We start from the raw sequence: 19338 nt of genomic DNA on the forward strand, positions 1-19338 counted from the left end.
AAATGTGCATCACATATAGTTTGGACCTCAACTGTGTGTTTTGAGAACTTCCTCTCACTCACTTACCAATAGGTGATTGGTGCTAAGTTGGGGGCTGGGGCGGAGGGAGTCTGGGAGCCAAAGTATTTGTAGAAGGAAGGTGGGGAGTGCCAAAAGTTGATGAAACAACAGCCTATGCTAATCTATCTGTTTGTCTTTAAACTGCATATCCCCGTGTCATATCCAAAATTGTTTTTTAAGATTACCTCTGTTTCAAAAATAGTTTGTCATGAAGCACAATTGCCTGCTGTTTGAGAAACATGTCCAAAGCTGTCTTGAGTGGGTGGATCTGATTACATGATTCTCTGAATCCTGGCCTTTCTTTTTCTCCAACATGACTTGGTGGTTCTCTAACAAAAGGGACTCGGAAGTATCACCTCTGACATTTTTTTTGTTTGTTCCCAAAGGCACTGGCTTATAAAGCCTAGTAAAGAAAATTTCCTACCAGCAAATCTCTACTTTGTATCTGAGAACTTTTGTAAACTGAGTATCTCAGAACACAGAAGATAGCCGCTTTTAAGACTACTTTTCATATTTAGCAGAAACATTTGCCACCTTCAGTCTTCCTTTGGTAGCAAGATATTGATCTTTCCTAAATGTATTTATATTAGAGGTGTACTATTCCACACCAGTACTTGAAGAAAGGGGGCAGCTACCCCTGAATTTGTTATATGGGGCTGAATTTGTTCTGTGGACAATCAGTAATTAAATTAAATTACTGGAAATTAAATGGTGGGCAGTTACGTTTTTCCACAGAGAATGTTAATCCAATCCATTTATTCTTGCTTTGTACATCAAAAAGCAGATTCCAGAAACACTTGCACTGGGTTAAACTAGAACTGACTAACGTACAGAGAATCTTCATGAGGTGCAAATAACCTCATCAGAACAATTAATTGATATGAAATAGCATAGAAATGTTTGACTCATTATTAGGCATTTTCATATATTAATATGACTCTAGTGAACTTTGTAAAAGAGTAATTTTCAGAACAGCTCCTACTGAAGTCCTTAAGAGTTGTAATCCAGAGTAGCTGCTTCTGATTAATGCTCCTTCAATGTGTTCTGCTGGGTTTTACTCCTCCTCAATTAGATCTGAAAAATGCAAACAGAGAGAGGGGGTTAATTTTGTTACGAACCATGTGTTGTAAAAGAACATGCTTTGCTAGTCCAACAAATTTCAAATAACATGTTTTTCATCATAATCTGTAGATATTTTTGCCATTCCAGGGACCATTTTAATGTATATTACAGAGCCAAGGATGCTGACTCCTGATTTGCTGAGAATAATAAAAACAAAGTAGAGAGAAAAATTAAAAACAAAACAAAAAAACAAATGGTCTATCAAGTTGTCACTTACAACAAATTGCATTTATGATCTGTCATAAACCAGGGGGGCATTGTTGTCACCATTTTGTGTATCCATCTGTGCATTCCACAGTTAAACTTGGCCTGTGTTACTCCTAGTTACATACAGCCAACAAACATCTCTTCTGACGTGATAAAACCTGCTTTCCAGAAACATATATTTGCTTATGGGAGATTTTTCTCCCTTTCGTTCTGGATAGGAACAGGGAGGGAAGAGATAAATGGGAGTTAACTTAAAAAAGAACAGTAGGAAATATTTTATAATTTGAAAGAAATATCTACATAGAATTAGTGCAGTTGAACAAATTTTCAAAATAGCCACACCTAAGTATGTTACTTATTAATTCTATACATTTTAATGCTAAGCTCTTTTATTCATTAGTAGCCTTCTCTCTCACTTAGAAGAACATCCTACCGATTGAAACCTTGGCTTGTGGACATCAGGGATTCCCACATTTTTTACCACAAGGCCACATAAAATCAATTGTAGGGTTGGCGGAGAATTTCTCCCCGAAACTTCGGGGGGCCGAGCGCCAACGTGTTCGGCCCCCCGAACAAGTTTCGGGGAGAAATTCTCTGCACCCCCCTGCCCCCCGCACCCCCCCCCGGGACGGGACTTACCATTGGCGAATGTCCCTCCCGGCGGCGGGTCTGGCCGGCGGTTCGGCGGGTCTTCGTCTGGGGCGGGAGCGGCAGCCGGTCTTTCGACCGGCTGCCGCTGCCGCCATTCCAATAAAAGAAAAAAAAAACCACGCCCCCGTGACTTAAAAAAAAAAAAAAAGCGCGTACGGATAATGGCGGCCCCCATAGGGAGCCGCCATTCCCGTTCCTTATTTGGTCACTGTAGTCTACGTAAAGATTACGTAGACTACGGCGAAAATAAGGGCAATGCTATTTGCGTTGCCCTTATTTTCGCCGTAGTCTACGTAAAGATTTACGTAGACTACAGCGACCAAATAAGGAACGCGAATGGCTGCTCCCTATGGGGGCCGCCATTTGCGTACGCGCTTTTTTTTTTTAAGTCACCCGTGATAGGCTACGTGACGATTTACGTAGCCTATCACGGCTGACTTTGCAGATCTAGCTGTGATAGGCTACGTTAATCGTCACGTAGCCTATCACGGGGGCGTTTTTTTTTTTTTAACTTTTTAGTTCGCGGCCGGGCGACGCGAGGCGCCTCCTCCCCGGCCTGAATTTTGGCCGGGCGAGGCGGGAAGCCTCCCCCCCAGCCTGAATTTCGGCCGGGCGAGGCGGGAAGCCTCCCCCCCCCAGCCTGAACTTCGCGGGGGGAGCAGCGAAGCGCCTCCCCCCCACCGCGAAAAGCTTCGAGGACAGGTAAGGGACTTTCGTGCACCCCTATTCAATTGTTGTGAATGGGCTCATCATACTGTTTGGCTTTCCTACCACCATGTGCTAGGCGAGGCCAAAAAAAACGGGTTGCTGGGAACGGTATTGGGGCACTTAAGTATGTTACAAGACCAGGATTTAATGTAGATCTCTGCTATTAGTTTGACAGCTTGCTCATTTGATTCTAGCATGTAATGCCCACAGAAATACTCATGACAAAAAGTGCTCTTTGCACCGAATCCAACCAGTGTCTTTCTCTATTCAGTCACTGCTTGCTACATCCCAGCCAGGAAATACTCCTTTCTGCCTAGAATAGCTACCCTATTTGTTATATCTGTGAAGTGCCCAGAGAGCTTCCGCTATTGGGTGGTATAAAAATTAAACAAATAAATAAATAAATATTACCCACAGGTTAGAGTATTCCAGACCATGTATGGGCAATCATTTCTATAGAGCAATTGGAGTGACTTCTCCCTTGCTGCCCTTGGGCCATTAGCCCTGATCTGCATCAGTCACTTGATAACTGTTCAAATGTAACAGTTAGGTAAAACCCTGCTTCAGAGGAAATACCCCTTTTCCTAATTTCTCTGAATTCTCTGAAGAGTTATCTGTACACAGCTGAGTTTTATTTGGTCTATCAAGAGCCTTTTTTCATAGGCTTTCCTGAACCTAAAATTATATTGGAAAGCATTTTTTATCTTTTGGGTTCTTTGTCTAAATCTCTTGCATTAACATACAGTCAGGGCCAGAAATATTGGAACAAGGATAACTGTTTTGGCAGTTGGCCTCCATACACCACCACATTGAAGCTGAAAGGAAACACACCCAGATCGGAGCGAAGTCAGGACTTTCAGCTGTAATTCAAGGGGTTTGACAAAAGTGGGGCACTAACCATAGCAAGGAGAGACAAGAAGGCCTTCTTAAATGAACAATGCAAAGAAATTGAGGAAAACAGCAGAATGTGAAAGACTAGAGATCTCTTCAAGAAAATCGGAGATCTCAAGGGAATGTTTTGTGCAAAGATGGGCATGATAAAGGACAAAAAAGGCAGGGACCTAACAGAAGCAGATAAGATTAAGAAGAGGTGGAAAGAATACACAGAAGAACTATACAGGAAAGATCTGAATGTCCCTGATAGCCATGATAGTGCGGTCACTGAACTTGAGCCGGACATCCTAGAGAGCGAACTCAAGTGGGCCTTAGGAAGCATTACTAACAACAAAGCTAGCGGAGATGACAGCATTCCAGCTGAGCTATTTAAAATCCTAAAAGATGATGCTGTTAAAGTGCTGCTTGCCAACAAATTTGGAACACTGAACAGTGGCCACAAGACTGGAAAAGGTCAGTTTACATTCCAATTCCAAAGAAGGGCAACGCCAAAGAGTGTTCAATCTACCGTACAATTGTGCTCATTTCACATGCCAGCAAGGTGATGCTCAAAATCCTACAAGCTAGGCTTCAGCAGTATGTGAACCGAGAACTACCGGAAGTACAAGCGGGGTTTCGAAGAGGCAGAGCAACTAGAGATCAAATTGCCAACATTCGCTGGATCATGGAGAAAGCAAGAGAATTCCAGAAAAACGTCTATTTCTGCTTCATTGATTATGCTAAAGCCTTTGATTGTGTGGATCACAACAAACTGTGGCAAATTCTGAAAGAGATGGGAGTACCAGACCACCTTACCTGTCTCCTGAGAAACCTGTACAAGGGCCAAGAAGCAACAGTAAGAACCAGACATGGAACAACCAATTGGTTCAAAATTGGGAAAGGAGTACGACAAGGCTGTATATTGTCGCCCTGCTTATTTAACTTATATGCACAGTACATCATGAGAAACGCCAGGTTGGATGAATCACAGGTCGGAATTAAGATTGCCAGGAGAATTATCAACAACCTCAGATACGCAGACGATACCACCCTAATGGCAGAAAGCGAAGAAGGTCTAAAGAGCCTCTTGTTGAGGGTGAAAGTGGAGAGTGCAAAAGCTGGTTTGAAACTCAGCATTAAAAAAACGAAGCTCATGGCATCTGGCCCCATCACTTCCTGGCATATAGAAGGGGAAGAAATGGAAACAGTGACAGATTTTATTTTCTTGTGCTCCAACATCACGGCAGACGGTGACTGCAGCCATTAAATTAAAAGATGCTTGCTCCTTGGGAGGAAAGCTATGGCAAACCTAGACAGCATAGTAAGAAGCAGAGACATCACCTTGCCGACAAAGGTCCGTCTAATCAAAGCTATGGTTTTCCCAGTATGGCTGTGAGAGCTGGACTATAAGGAAGGCTGAGCGCCGAAGAATTGATGCTTTCGAACTGTGGTGCTGGAGAAGACTCTTACGAATCCCCTGGACTGCAAGGAGGTCAGATCAGTCAATCCTAAAGGAAATCAACCCTTACTGCTCATTGGAAGGACAGATACTGAAGCTGAAGCTCAAATAGTTTGGCTACCTAATGCAAAGAGAAAACTCACTGGAATAGACCCTGATGCTGGGAAAGACTGAAGGCAAAAGGAGAAGGGGACGGCAGAGGATGAGATGGCTAGATAGCATCACCGAAGTAATGAATATGAACTTGAGCACGCTCCAGGAGAGAGCGGAGGACAGGAAGGCCTGGCGTGCTATGGTCCATGGGGTCACGAAGAGTTGGACATGACTTAACGACTGAACAACAACAACAAAGTACAGCCAGTGGCATACACACACACACACCCCATCGTTGGTGGCTCATAAGTAATGGAACAAACCAACACCATTTCAAACTTAAGGATCGCCTTTAATACCTGGATGAAAATCCTTTGCAGGCAATGACTGCCTGAAGTCAGGAACCCATGGACATGACTAAATGCTGCGTTTCCTCCCTTGAGATGCTTTGCCAGGCCTTCACTGCAGCTGCCTTCAGCTGCTGCTTGTTTGTGGGTCTTTCTGCCTTCAGTCTTGTCTTCAGTAAGTAAAAAAAAAAGCTTGCTATATTGGGTTGAGATCAGGTGACTGACTTGGCCATTGAAGAACATCCCACTTCTTTGCCTTGAGAAACTCTTGGGTAGCTTTTGCTGTATGTTTTGGGTCATTATCCATCTGCAATATGAAGCAGCATCCTATCAGTTTGGCAGCAGTCAGCTGAATTTGAGCAGAAAGTATAGCCCTATACACTTCAGAATTCATCCTGCTGATTTTATCAGCAGTCAGGTCATCAATAAACACCAGTGACCCAGCTCCATTGGCAGCCATACATGCCCATGCCATAACACTGCCTCCACCATGTTTGACAGGTGATGTGGTATGCTTTGGATCATGAGCTGTTCCTTTCCTTCTCCATTCATTTCTCTTCCCATCATTCTGGTACAAGTTAATCTTGGTTTTATCAGTCCAAAGAATCTCATTCCAGAACTGGGCAGGCTTTTTTAGGTGTTTGCTGGCAAAGGCTAATCTGGCCTGTCTGTTCTTGAGCGTTACCAGTGGTTTGCACCTTGTTGTGAAGCCTCTGTATTTACATTCATAAAGCCATCTCTTGACTGTAGATGTTGACAGTGACATGCCTCTTTCCTCTTCACCATGAGCAGCATTCTGCGGTCATCCAGTTTAGTTGTCTTCCGTGGTCTTCCAGGCCTTTTGCTGTTGCTGAGCTTGCCAGTTAATTCCTTTTTTTTCAGGATGTTCCAAACTGTTGTGTTGGCCACTCCCACTGTTTCTGCGATCTCTCTGATGGGTTTATGTTGTTTCCTCAGCCTAATGATGGTCTCCTTCACTCGCATGGACACCTCTTTGGACCTCATGTTGGGAGTTCCAGTGAACAGCTACCAAATGCAGATGTAACACTCAGAACCACCTCCAGGCCTTTTCTCTGCTTGCTTGGTCATGGGGTACCCAGGAAACAGGCCACACCTGGCCGTGCAGCCGCTTGTCAGCCATTCGTTCCATCACTTATGAGCCACCAACGATGGGGGTGTGTGCATGCCACTGGCTGTACTTCCTGAATGGTTAGTGCCCCACTTCTGTCAAACCTCTTGAATTACAGCTGAAAGTCCTGACTTCGCTCCCATCTGGGTGTGTTTCCTTTCAACTTCAATGTGGTGGTGTACAGAGGCCAACTGCCAAAACAGTTATCCTTGTTCCGATATTTCTGGCCCTGACTGTATGAGAGAGAATACAAGAACCCTACAAAGTAGTTCACAGTTATACCTGTTTTGTAGGTTGGATGGTTGTGCTGAGTAAAAGTACCTTACAGCATCTCTGCAGTGTATTCCTCTGTTGATATTGTGGGCTAAATCTGGTTTGCGTTCCCAGTCAATCCCTCATTCTCATGTTGTGGTAAAGGTAAATCTGTTTAAATTGCACCCTCAGTTCTCCCGCCAAGCCAAGCAGTCAGTTGCATGCAGAAGCCGCATGCTCCATTGATGTGCATGTGGAGCAGTTGCACTTTTAAATGTTCAAAAACTACTTTTAAAAATGTATGTGAAGTAAGACTCAAGTTAGAGCAGGAACTCCTTTCTTTGATGCTAACATGGTTTGTTTGTTTTTACCCCCTCAGCCACAGGCTCAGGTGATACACTGCAACATTTTGTTGCTGGCCCCACTTGTATTTTATTAGTCTTTAAGGTACCACATGATGCTTTGAATTGATCTGCTAGCCAGAGACACATGTGGAACATGGAATGACAAGGCTAAGGCTTCTGCTGCGTTTGAATGTGCCTTGCTTGTCTCATTTCTTGTATGGGGAGGAGCAGTCTGTGTGCTTCGTTGAAAGAAAAGAAAATAATTGTGCTGTGAATAGCACAGCCTAATTTATCAGATCAAAATGGCAGAGAGATCTATATTGTGCATGAGATAGACACCCACATGTAGTCTGTTTGTGCAGCAGCAATTTTATTATTTGAAAATGTGCCACTTCTGTCAGTGCCAAAGGCTGAACGGTGAAGTGCTTCAACCTGCCCAGAGTACAGTTTGTGGCTCAGTTAGCAGCTTTTTGTGCACTGAGGTTCAGTCAGCTGCTTCTGCGGAGATACATGATAAGATAGTAGTGACAGATAAAGCTAGGGCTTTTCCCTGACACATCGCACTGAAACGACACCTTTTGCTGTTGCCTGTGAATCACAAGAACTGATGAAGACATGCTACATAACTAGCCTGTCATGTGTCAACAGTCTACAAACCATGCTGCAGCAGTGAAAGTTTAAAATATCAGAGGGCTACATGATCTGACATTCACCACCTGTCAGTTTTTACAAGATTTTTGTTTGTTTGTTACCGCAGCTAAATTTTTTGTTTCTTTTTTTACCCAGTGCTTGCATTTGGTTTCTGCTTGCAACAAATTAAGGTTCCTTGAATGCATGAGGCAGGAACTGTCTGACCCCACCCCCAGACATTAAGAACAAAGGCAACCTAGCAGGGGGCATAGTTCAACACAGACTAAATGCCTGGCAAAATAATAATCAAGACTCTGCCTGAAGGTCATGAGAAGGGGTCAACCAAACCTCTCTTTGGAGAGAGTTCCACAATCAAGGTGCTGGTGAGCCAGGGGAGCCAGGCCTCAGATGCTGAATGCAGTGGGCTAGTGGACTCCTGAAATTACTTTGGCTGATGCATTTTGCATCGGTTGTAGTTTCTGAAGGTTTTTGAAAGGTAGCCCCACATACAGTGTATTGCAGTAACTTAACCTGGATGTAATGAAGGCTTTTGTTGCCATGGCCAGATCTGCTTCATCCGGGAAAGGGTGGAGCTGGCCACACCCCTGGCCATGGCCACCACCTGGCCATCCAGAAGCAATCAACAAAAGCCAAAATTAAGGACAATATATACCTCCAACAAATTGGTTTAATACAAATAAATACAAATATAACAGTATAACAAAGACACATATTAATATAAAACATTAAAACCAGAATATATAAAAGATAGAAGCTGTAACATAGTAGCCGAAACACATTGTGACATCAGTGTTCATCAGTGGCCTACAAGAACTACAAAGGAAAAAACACAACATATCAAATGCAGCAGCGGCAAAATACCAAAAAGACAGTAGTTTAGAAAGGCAGCTGATACTCACCACTTGGCCTAAACTCTAGTGCATCTTTGATTGGAGGGCTGAATAAATCCATCCATGCTGGTAATGTTAAACACATGGATTTGAGTCCATGCGACAAACAAATAAACAACACAATGACATGCTACATACACAACACACATTTCCGAACAAATGAGTCAAGAAATCTACACAGAAGTTACAATACAGGAATCCAATTGAGTTTTCCATTAAGGCTGGTGGGAGCCAGAGTTTGCAGTGAGTAGATCCAAAATATTTCTCTCCTTCTTGCTTCTTATTGTATCCCAGGTCCAGTGACTTTTTCAAGGGTTCAGAATTTCAGATCTTTCTCACTGTGTCGAGAATCCACAAAGTTTTAACCTTTGGGATTTTCAGTCTTTTGTTCCTAATGCAGCTCTTGTGTTCACATATTCTCATTTTAACCATTGTGGTCATCCCAACTCCCTAATCCTGGATTAACTTCCATCCAACTAGAACTCATTTCTTGATCCCCATTCACGATGGTACACCTCATTTTCTCAAAGCCTAAAACAACATCCTGATATTTGAGGTTATGAAAGTCATTAATTCGCCCATTGGAATCAATGAGACTTGTAAGGATACCTAACTTTGGATCAGGTCATTAGTTGTTATTGTTTTGTTATAATTCAATAATATAATTACCATGGGTTGGATCCAGATTTAGTCATACTTACAGTAGGCTCATTGAAATCAATGGAACTTAAGTTAGTAATGAGTAACCTAAATCCCATTGATTTTGACTGGTCTACTCTAAGTATGACTAAATCTGGATCCAACCTCATATTGCAGTTTTCAGTATAAACTACCTTACATGGTTGTTGTGAGGATACATGGGTATAGATGTGAAGGCTGGGGAAAAAATGGAACAATTCAGAAAAAAAATGTTTAACTGAAGGGCAATATATGGTTAGTGGAAATGAATGGTATGCTTGCTTCCTTGCTATAAGGCTGATGATATGATATTGAAATTTAAGGTTGATTACCTATGCTGTATTGAAGTGTAATATTGGCGAAGATATAGGTATAATTTTTAAATAGAATGATACTTGAAGTTTGTGTGTAATGTATTTTAAATTTAATCCTTTGAAGTAACTTTTTGATTTTTTTTCTTTTCCTCTCCTGCTTTCCTCTTCCTTTTATTTCTTCTGATTTTTTCCTTTCTCTTTTTTTTCCTTTTCTTTTCTCCTTATTGCTGTGTCCTCTTAAGAATACTGTATTGTTGGAAACTGTAGATAATGACTGGGTTGTTGTATTGTTTATTTCATTTATAAAGATAAAAAATAGAATAAAAAGTATTTTTTTAAAAAAAGAAAAATGTTTTCTCTGCATTTTTTCCCCCAAGGACCATTTTTGTTTTGTTTTTTTCAAAAAATTGGAAAAATTGAACAGCTTTGGATTATGAAATATTTTCTTTTAGAATTTAAGACAAAGTGTTTATACACTGTTACCAAGCCTTTAGTGCCCCTCAAATGATTTCTAAAAACTATGTAATAAGACTTTTATAGAAAGAATAGAGATGGAAATATCTGGAAATAATGAAACCATGGCTTTTTTAAATTCTCTCTCTAAGAATCTCAGCATAGTCATTTCTTATAAAAATTATTGCTCCCATGTATTTTTTACTGATAGACATTTTTGGATGTTCCAAGTCATGTTCCATTTCCTAACATGTGAACAGAGTCACCATATCATAATTTATGAGCAAACCATGGTATATAACTTCAGGAACATCAAGGCTGCCTTACATTCCTAAAGCAGCCTTCCTCAACCTGGTGCCCTACAAATGTTTTGGTCTACAATGGCCAGCATTCCTGATCATTGGCCATCATATCTGAGGCTGATAGGAGCTGAAGTCTAAAATATCTGGAGGAAGCCAGGTTGGGGAAGGCTATCATAAAGCAACAAAGTGCCTTAAATCTGCAAAGAGTGTTTAAAAATAAGTATTGCTTATTTTTCATTCCCCCCCCCCCATCTCCATGTTTTCCCAGAAAAAACAGGAATAAAAGGGTTTTTTTCCCCATGGCTTCAAAGTTTCTGGAAATATTTACATCTCTAACCATGGGTAAGCCTGTTGAAGGAAAGATGGGGTACAAGTAAGATATTGGTGTTCATTTGTTTTTGCAAGTTCTCACATTTTAAGGAGAGCCTTGCAGTGATGTGTTCCAAACAGTTTTCATGAGCTTTTAACTTTACAAACATTGATTACAGGAAACGTGAGGAAGAAAATAGAAGGAAAGCCACAGAGCTGCAGAAAGAACAGAATTCCAACAGTGACAAGGTCCAAGTGCAGCAGCAGGATCTTTCAGAGACAGAGAGGTGTCACACAAGTCTTCACACTCCACAGCGCCCTATTCAGCATGGTAAAAGGCCTCCCTCTGGTAGCATGTCTCAAAACCAGCCAGGCAAAAGCAAGAGAAGCTCAGCCACTGTCTTGCCAAACAAAGTTGCTGTGAAGAACAAGTGCCATTCCACAGAGCTGCTTGTTGGTGAAGATCACAAAAGAAAATCAGGTTTGCAATCTCTACATTGCCTTTTGTCGGGACTGGTGGTCCTGTGGCAAGCAGGGATGGACAGTCTTAAGAACAGCTCTGTCTGTGTCTAAGCAATGAGTTATTGAGGTTCAGGAGTCAGGCCAAAGTCTGCTGCTTTACAGGACCAGCTGGTACCTTATTTTGACATCTGACTGTGCTGAGTTAGTAGCTGCAGCACCATTCCCTTGCCTTCTGCAGTTCCTGCACTGCAACATAGCAGAGAGCAAGCCAACAGCTCCCACCTCCAGAAAGCTGCCGTGTAAGAAGCCAGAGTCCCTTGGCTAAAACCCCTGGCTCCCTTATAGCCACCTTAACACCTAAGGAGGGTGATGCTCAGTCCAGGCATTCCCATAACTGTGGATTTGCTTCCCATTTATTTTTCTGTTATTTCAAGTCTTGCAAAGGATGGTCTTTGTCATGGCTTTTGGTGATACAAATGATATTTCTTCAGGAGAACCTTGTATGTATATGCTCAATTGTAACTACTTTCATTTAATTATTATCATATAAGAATAGTATGATTAAATATAATTAATTTATATATGATCACTTGGATGCCTTCTCTAAATTCTTATATAGTTTCTGGTGCACATGATTAATCCATTCAGTAATGCACTTGGCTGTCTTCTGTGTTTAAGCTCTTTAGTTTTATATTTTAACATTCCAGAGACTTCTTGGTACCCAGTTTCTTAGGGGCATCAACTTCATTTGGGATAAAGAAGTCTATAATGTTTTGGAACAGTGAGGCTTCTGTGGAAGCACCCTTGCCACATTTAGTTAAAATATACCTATTCCTCTCAGGACTGAGTTCTCAAAGAAAAGTCATGGTTCTGTAAGTTTAAAGCATGGTGCTGATTGGCTGGCCCTCACGATGGAACCTTCCCCTACTCTGATGCCTGCAGCAGTTTTGTACTTTAAAAAGAAGTTTCCTACATTTTAATTGATAAGGTGGCTCATGGGTAGATCAATGCATGAATGTTTATGTGGCACTTAACAAAATTAAAAATTGACATCTCACATAAAGTATGGGGAAGCGGCAAGACTGATAGTAAGCCAGAATTCAGTTTTCTCGTGGACCCATCAGCCATTTCAGTTGTAAAGTTGGGGAAAAGCTCAGCTCACACTACAGCTTGAGAATTTGCTGGAAGTTTTGTTTTTTTACTAGAACGGTCTTCACCCCTAAATTCTGACTGTGGAACCTGTAGCACAGGGGTGGGCAAATTGTGGCCCTCCAGATGTTTTTGGCCTATAGCTCCAATCATCCTTCACGATTGGCTATGTTGACTAGGGCTGTTCGATGTTGTAGTCCAAAACATTTGGAGGGCTATAAGTTGCCTACCTCTGCTGTGGCAACTATATCAGTTACTACAGACAAAGAGGGAACATATGGACAGTGGAAGAATCCAAACCTATAAAAGCCTAACTATTAAAAGTGTAGTTTAAAAGCCATACCATGTAGGCAATACTTACATATTTTAATTTTATGAAAATTGCTAATTGAATTTCAGTTCTAAGGTTATCCAAGTTTCTTTAGCACTTAGTGCTTAGTATTAGGTTATCCAACCCCACTATTATATCAAAATGGTTAAACCAATGGCAGCCAGGAGAGCCATGACATCTCTGCCGAGCCCACTGTGGTAATGTTATCATTATTTTTATAGCCATCTATGTACATGGCACTTTACAAAGAACAGGTACAATGAGTCCCTGTCCCCAAGGGGCTTACAAGCTAAAATAAACACAGTGAAACAGAGGAAAGGGGAAATGGAGGCATGGTTAAGCAGGGGAAGAATATGTTGTTTTATTATTTATATGTTACTATTTTAATTACACTTACTTTGGGTTGTTACAATTATAAGGTATAGGGACTACTGGGATGTTCCAAAGGCTTCCTGGAAAAGATGAGCTTTGAGGAGGGACTTAAAGGAAATAAGACAAGTGGTTGTGTGGAGACATTCTGGGAGGCAGTTCCAGGCATAAAGGGAGCAAATAAAAAATAAGTACAGCAGGAGACCTTTGGATGACTGAGTGCAGTGGAGCTGAATCAGCAATGGTCACAGGAAGAAATAAGGAAGGGCAAGGCTATTGGGGGGGGGGGGTTGAAGCTTGTGCAGGGCTTGGGAGCAGACAGAAAGCCAGTGAAGGGATTTAAGAAGTGGAGTCAGAAAGACGAGAGGTGAATAATTTGAGCATCAGAGTGGATGAAGGTGAGACAATGGAACACTGAAGAAAAGATTATTATGTTAGTCAAGGTTAGAGATGACCAGAGCATGGACAAGTGTGCTCGCTGAAGGAACAGAGAAGAAGGGCCATATTTTTGTAATGTAAAGGGAGAAGCAACATGATTTGTTGATGGACTGAATTGGGTGGGGGACAAAGAAGGGATAAGAGTCAAAGAGAAAACCAAAGAGTTTTACCTGATTCAGCAAGGTGAATGGTGATGTTGTCAATAAGAACAACAAGGAAAAGAGGGCTTGATAGGAAAGATGAGAAATTTGGTCTTGGATATACGGAGTTAAGACGATGATGATCCAAACAGAAATATACGACAGGCAGTCGAAGATGTGCGGTTGGATGAAGGGTGAAAAATTGAGGGTGGAGAGGTAGAGCTCGGTGTCATCAGTGTATAGGTGGTCCAGAAAGCCGTAAGTAGTGATGAGGCTACCCAGGAACAAAGTATATAGAGATATTAGTAGATGGCAAAGTACAAAGCTCTGAGGGACCCCAGTGTGGAGAAGGAAAGCAGAGGGGAATTAGATAGATAGGAAGAGCACCAGCTAAGGGCAGAATCATGGAGCCCCAGGGAATGAAGCAGAAGAGAGTGATCAATTGTATCGAAAGGTTGGAAATGAGGACGGAGTAGAGGCCTTTGGATTGGATAGTGAGGAGGTCATTTTGAGGGCAGTTTCAGTGGAGTATAGGTAGCAGAAGACAGATCGGAGGGAATCCAAAATAGAGGAGAGAAAATTGAGACAGCAGGAGTAAGTAGCATACTCCAGGTGTCTGAAGGTTAAGGGAAGAAGAGAAATTTGGCAATAGTTGAAGAGGGAGGATGGGTCAAGGAATGTTTTTTTGAGAAGAGGGAAAGAGTGCTGGGTTTGAATGCTGAAAGGAACGAGCCAGAGGAGGGAGGAGGATAATGTGGGGAGGATGGATAATGGCAGGGGAGATAGCAACTAGAAGCTGGGAGGGCACAGAATTATGTGGAGGGGTTAGATGAGGATAACAGGATAGTCAGCTCATCAAATGTGAACATACTAGTGAAAAAGTTCAGTTCAACAGCAAGAATATATGATTGCATGATTCTTCTGTTGTATACTGAAACAAATTCTATAATGTAGATTGAGATCTCCAACTAGTTGGAAAAATTCAGTTTTGTGCTAGGCAGCAATTAGATTTGCCGGTATATGGACAAGAGTCATGCATGAAATCCTTACTAGAAAGGTGTACATAGAACAGATTTAGCCTCTTGCATGTTTTATTTTCTAATTTCTATTGCCTGTTTATTTTTGCTATTTATGGATTATGTAGTAAAATGTAAGTTAACTTCCAAAACAGTTCAATTTAAATACAATTAAGCTGTTTCATATATCATAACTATATTGTGTCTCAAAATGTGTCAATCTGACAAATTCTTGTTAGGAAATTAGAATTCTTTTTCAGCTTATCTCTCTCTCTCTAGAGGTATCCAGGGCAAACATCAAAAGCAAGTCTGCCAGTGTCCCTTCCCATTCCAGGAAGGACAATGATGGGTCTAGGCATGAGGCTGAAGCAAAGCATCAAGCTCTAACTGCTGCCTCAGACAGGGATGGTAAAAAACACAAGGAGCCTACTGCAAGAACAAATGGCACCTTTAAGCATGCCAGGAAAAGGCACGATTCCAACAGTAAAGCTGCCAGCTCCGGGGAGAAATCAGAAAATCTAAGTCAGTCAATAAACGATGTGAACCATTGTGAAGGATCAGCAGCTTGTATTCAGAAAAGTAACTGCACTAATGGAAGCACAAGGAATCCGAGACAGTGTGAAATGGCACTTAAAGGCAACCCACAGCAGCTGAAAGCAAGAAGCAAAGAGTTAAATGATGAGAGATGGTCCCCAGCTGGCTCCAGCAGGCCTGGCAGTGCCAAAGTGGCAAGTTTGAACATCACAGTTGCTGCTATTACACAAACCAACAAGGTGACAAATAAAAAGGCCTGTCCTTTGCCGGCCAACAATGCAAGGACTATGAGGCTTATGTCCAACAGAATGATAGCAGACACTGGCCATCCAGACAATGCAAAACTGGACAGGCAAACTCTAATGTCATCCAGGAATTCTGAGGATCGATCGTGCTTTGTTCAGCACAAGAGTGGAAACGCTGAACCTGTCCCATTAGAAATCCGGATGCAGATAATAGAGAAGGAAAGGGCAAGGAAAGAGCTCTTCCGGAAGAAGAACTGTGCTGCATACGTTATTCAGAGGGCTTGGAGAAGGTAGGGACACTTTGTTATTTCTTCTTTTTTAACTTAACGTCTTTTTAATTACTATTTAACATTTCATCATGAGGCTTAGCATCTCATATACAACTGTAGTTATACTTGACATTTTGGTTTACTTTGAGTGACATGATGCCAAGGGTTGGTGCATGAAGCACGGTGGAGGGAGGCCTGCAACAGGCAGGATAGTCAAAAAGCTAGTCACTGTGTTCGATGCATTAGCATGCCTCTTGTCATCTTCTAGCCATTTCACATGTTAAAAGGACATGTCAGTGAAGGGTGCATGTCTCCCAATCTCAGAGGGGAGACTACTGTTATTAGCAGCAGCGGTATTTATATTAAGTGCATAAAAGCTGACTAGCCGAGAGTCAAAAATCAAAGTCAGAGAGAAAGGAAGAGAAATGGGCAGGAGAATGGTAGATAGTAACAATGCAGATGTTAGATGGATGAGCAAATGGTATGGGATTAAAACATGAAAAGGAGGATGTAGTGTGGGAAACAAGAATCTAATAAGAATAGAAAAAAGACCAGCTTCATAGAGGAATGCAGGGGATGGAAGTGAGGAGGATTCCTGAAGGAAATAATACAAGACATGTGTTCTTAACAAACTATCTATGATGAGCTAAACGTTGCATAAAGTAATAATATAATACATTTTTTTTTACTTCTGGTGTGAAAGTTTCCAAGGAGGGAAAGCTCCTGCCAATGACAAGCCCCCACTCCTCATGAAAAATAGCGTTTGGTGCCAAGCATTATGGCATGTGATCCCTTCCATTCCCTTGGCATGTTGGTTGCCAAGAGAGGGGAAGAGATCACACTGCAGACCACCACCTTCTTTAAGATGGCAATTGCTAATTTAAAAGAGGTGACTGGCAAGAGGATCAGCATCCCTCCCCTCTCTTGGCCAGGAAAGATGGATGCAGATCTTGCTGTGCAGTGGCAGCCAGCATCTTGAGAAAAGGGTTGTTGTTGTTGTTCAGTCATTGAGTCATGTCCGATTCTTCGTGACCCCATGGACCATAGCACGCCAGGCCTTCCTGTCCTGCACTCTCTCCCGGAGCGTGCTCAAGTCCATATTCATTGCATCAGTGATGCTATCTAGCCATCTCATCCTCTGCCGTCCCCTTCTCCTTTTGCCTTCAGTCTTTCCCAGCATCAGGGTCTTTTCCAGAGAATGTTCTCTTCGCATTAGGTAGCCAAAATATTTGAGCTTCAGCTTCAGTATCTGTCCTTCCAATGAGCATTCAGGGTTGATTTCCTTTAGGATTGACTGATCTGACCTCCTTGCAGTCCAGGGGATTTGTAAGTCTTCTTCAGCACCACAGTTCGAAAGCATCAATTCTTCGGCGCTCAGCCTTCCTTATAGTCCAGCTCTCACAGCCATACGTTACTACTGGGAAAACCATAGCTTTGATTAGATGGACCTTTGTCAGCAAGGTGATGTCTCTGCTTCTTACTATGCTGTCTAGGTTTGCCATAGCTTTCCTCCCAAGGAGCAAGTGTCTTTTAATTTCATGGCTACAGTCACCGTCTGCGGTGATGTTAGAGCCCAAGAAAATAAAATCTGTCACCGCTTCCATTTCTTCCCCTTCCATATGCCAGGAAGTGATGGGGCCAGATGCCATGAGCTTCGTTTGTTTAAGGTTGAGTTTCAAACCAGCTTTTGCACTCTCCTCTTTCACCCTCAGCAAGAGGCTCTTTAGATCCTCTTCGCTTTCTGCCATTAGGGTGGTATTGTCTGCGTATCTGAGGTTGTTGATAATTGTCCGTGCAATCTTTATTCCGACCTGTGATTCATCCAACCCAGCGTTTCTCATGATATACTCTGCATATAAGTTAAATAAGCAGGGCGACAATATGCAGCCTTGTCGTACTCCTTTCCCAATTTTGAACCAATTGGTTGTTCCATGTCTGGTTCTTACTGTTGCTTCTTGACCTTCGTACAGGTTTCTCAGGAGACAGGTAAGGTGGTCTGGTACCCCCATCTCTTTCAGAATTTGCCACAGTTTGTTGTGATCCACACAATCAAAGTCTTTAGCGTAGTCAATGAAGCAGAAATAGACGTTTTTCTGGAATTCTCTTGCTTTCTCCATGATCCAGCGAATGTTGGCAATTTGATCTCTAGTTGCTCTGCCTCTTCGAAACCCCGCTTGTACTTCCGGTAGTTCTCGGTTCACATACTGCTGAAGCCTAGCTTGTAGGATTTTGAGCATCACCTTGCTGGCATGTGAAATGAGCGCAATTGTACAGTAGTTTGAACACTCTTTGGCATTGCCCTTCTTTGGAATTGGAATGTAAACTGACATTTTCCAGTCTTGTGGCCACTGTTGAGTGTTCCATATTTGTTGTCATATTGAGTGCAGCACTTTAACAGCATCATCTTTTAGGATTTTAAATAGCTCAGCTGGAATACTGCCATCTCCGCTAGCTTTGTTGTTAGTAATGTTTCCTAAGGCCCACTTGAGTTCGCTCTCTAGGATATCCGGCTCAAGTTCTGTGACTGCACTATCATCGCTATCAGGGACATTAAAGTCTTTCCTGTATAGTTCTTCTGTGTATTCTTTCCACCTCTTCTTAATCTCATCTGCTTCTGTTAGGTCCCTGCCTTCTTTGTCCTTTATCATGCCCGTCTTTGCACAAAACGTTCCCTTGAGATCTCCGATTTTCCTGAAGAGATCTCTAGTCTTTCCCATTCTGTTGTTTTCCTTGATTTCTTTGCATTGTTCATTTAAGAAGGCCTTCTTGTCTCTCCTTGCTATTCTCTGGAACTCTGCATTCATCTTCCCCTTTCTCCCTTGCTTTTCGCTTCCCCTCTTTCCTCAGCTACTTGTAAAGCCTCCATCAGACAGCCACTTTGCTTTCTTGCATTTCTTTTTCTTTGGGATGGATTGAGTTGCTGCCTCCTGAACAATGTTACAGACTTCCATCCATAGTTCCTCAGGCACTCTGTCTATCAGGTCTAATCCCTGAAATCTATTCGTCACCTCCACTGTATATTCAGAAGGGATATGATTTAGGTCATAGCTGAATGGTTTAGTGGTTTTCCCTACGTTCTTCATCCTACGAAATTTTGCAAGAAGCAGCTCATGATCTGAGCCACAGTCAGCTCCAGGTCTTGTTTTGACTGACTGTATAGAGCTTCTCCAACTTTGGCTGCAAAGGACATAATCAATCTGATTTCGATATTGACCATGTGGTGATGTCCATGTGTAGAGTCACCTCTTGTGCTGTTGGAAAAGCGTGTTTGCTATGATCAGTGTGTTCTCTTGGCAAAACTCTATTAGCCTTTGTCCTGCTTCATTTTGTACTCCAAGGCCATGCTTGCCTGTTATCCCGGTGATTTCTTGACTTCCTACTTTAGCATTCCAATCCCCTATGATGAAGAGGACATCTTTTTTTGGTATTAGTTCTAGAAGGTGTTGTAGGTCTTCATAGAACCGATCAACCTCAGCTTCTTCGGCATCAGTGGTTGGGGCATAGACTTGAATTACTGTGATGTTGAGTGGTTTGCCTTGAATT

The 19338-nt window shown here is 42.2% G+C and overlaps 1 protein-coding gene across 1 annotated transcript in view; it reads left to right on the forward strand.

Moving 5' to 3' along the window:
• Positions 1-19338, forward strand: part of INVS (inversin) — a 140408-nt gene that overhangs the window by 101481 nt on the left and 19589 nt on the right. Inside the window, exons 13-14 of the mRNA XM_084857631.1 lie at positions 11022-11323; positions 15027-15816. Of these exons, the coding sequence (XP_084713757.1) occupies positions 11022-11323; positions 15027-15816 (1092 nt within the window). The remainder of the gene's footprint in view (positions 1-11021; positions 11324-15026; positions 15817-19338) is intronic.

This window comes from Heloderma suspectum, chromosome 5 (assembly GCF_057233095.1).
Source record: "Heloderma suspectum isolate Gila_16-S chromosome 5, 16-S_ref, whole genome shotgun sequence".
Classification (NCBI taxonomy): Eukaryota; Metazoa; Chordata; class Lepidosauria; order Squamata; family Helodermatidae; genus Heloderma; species Heloderma suspectum.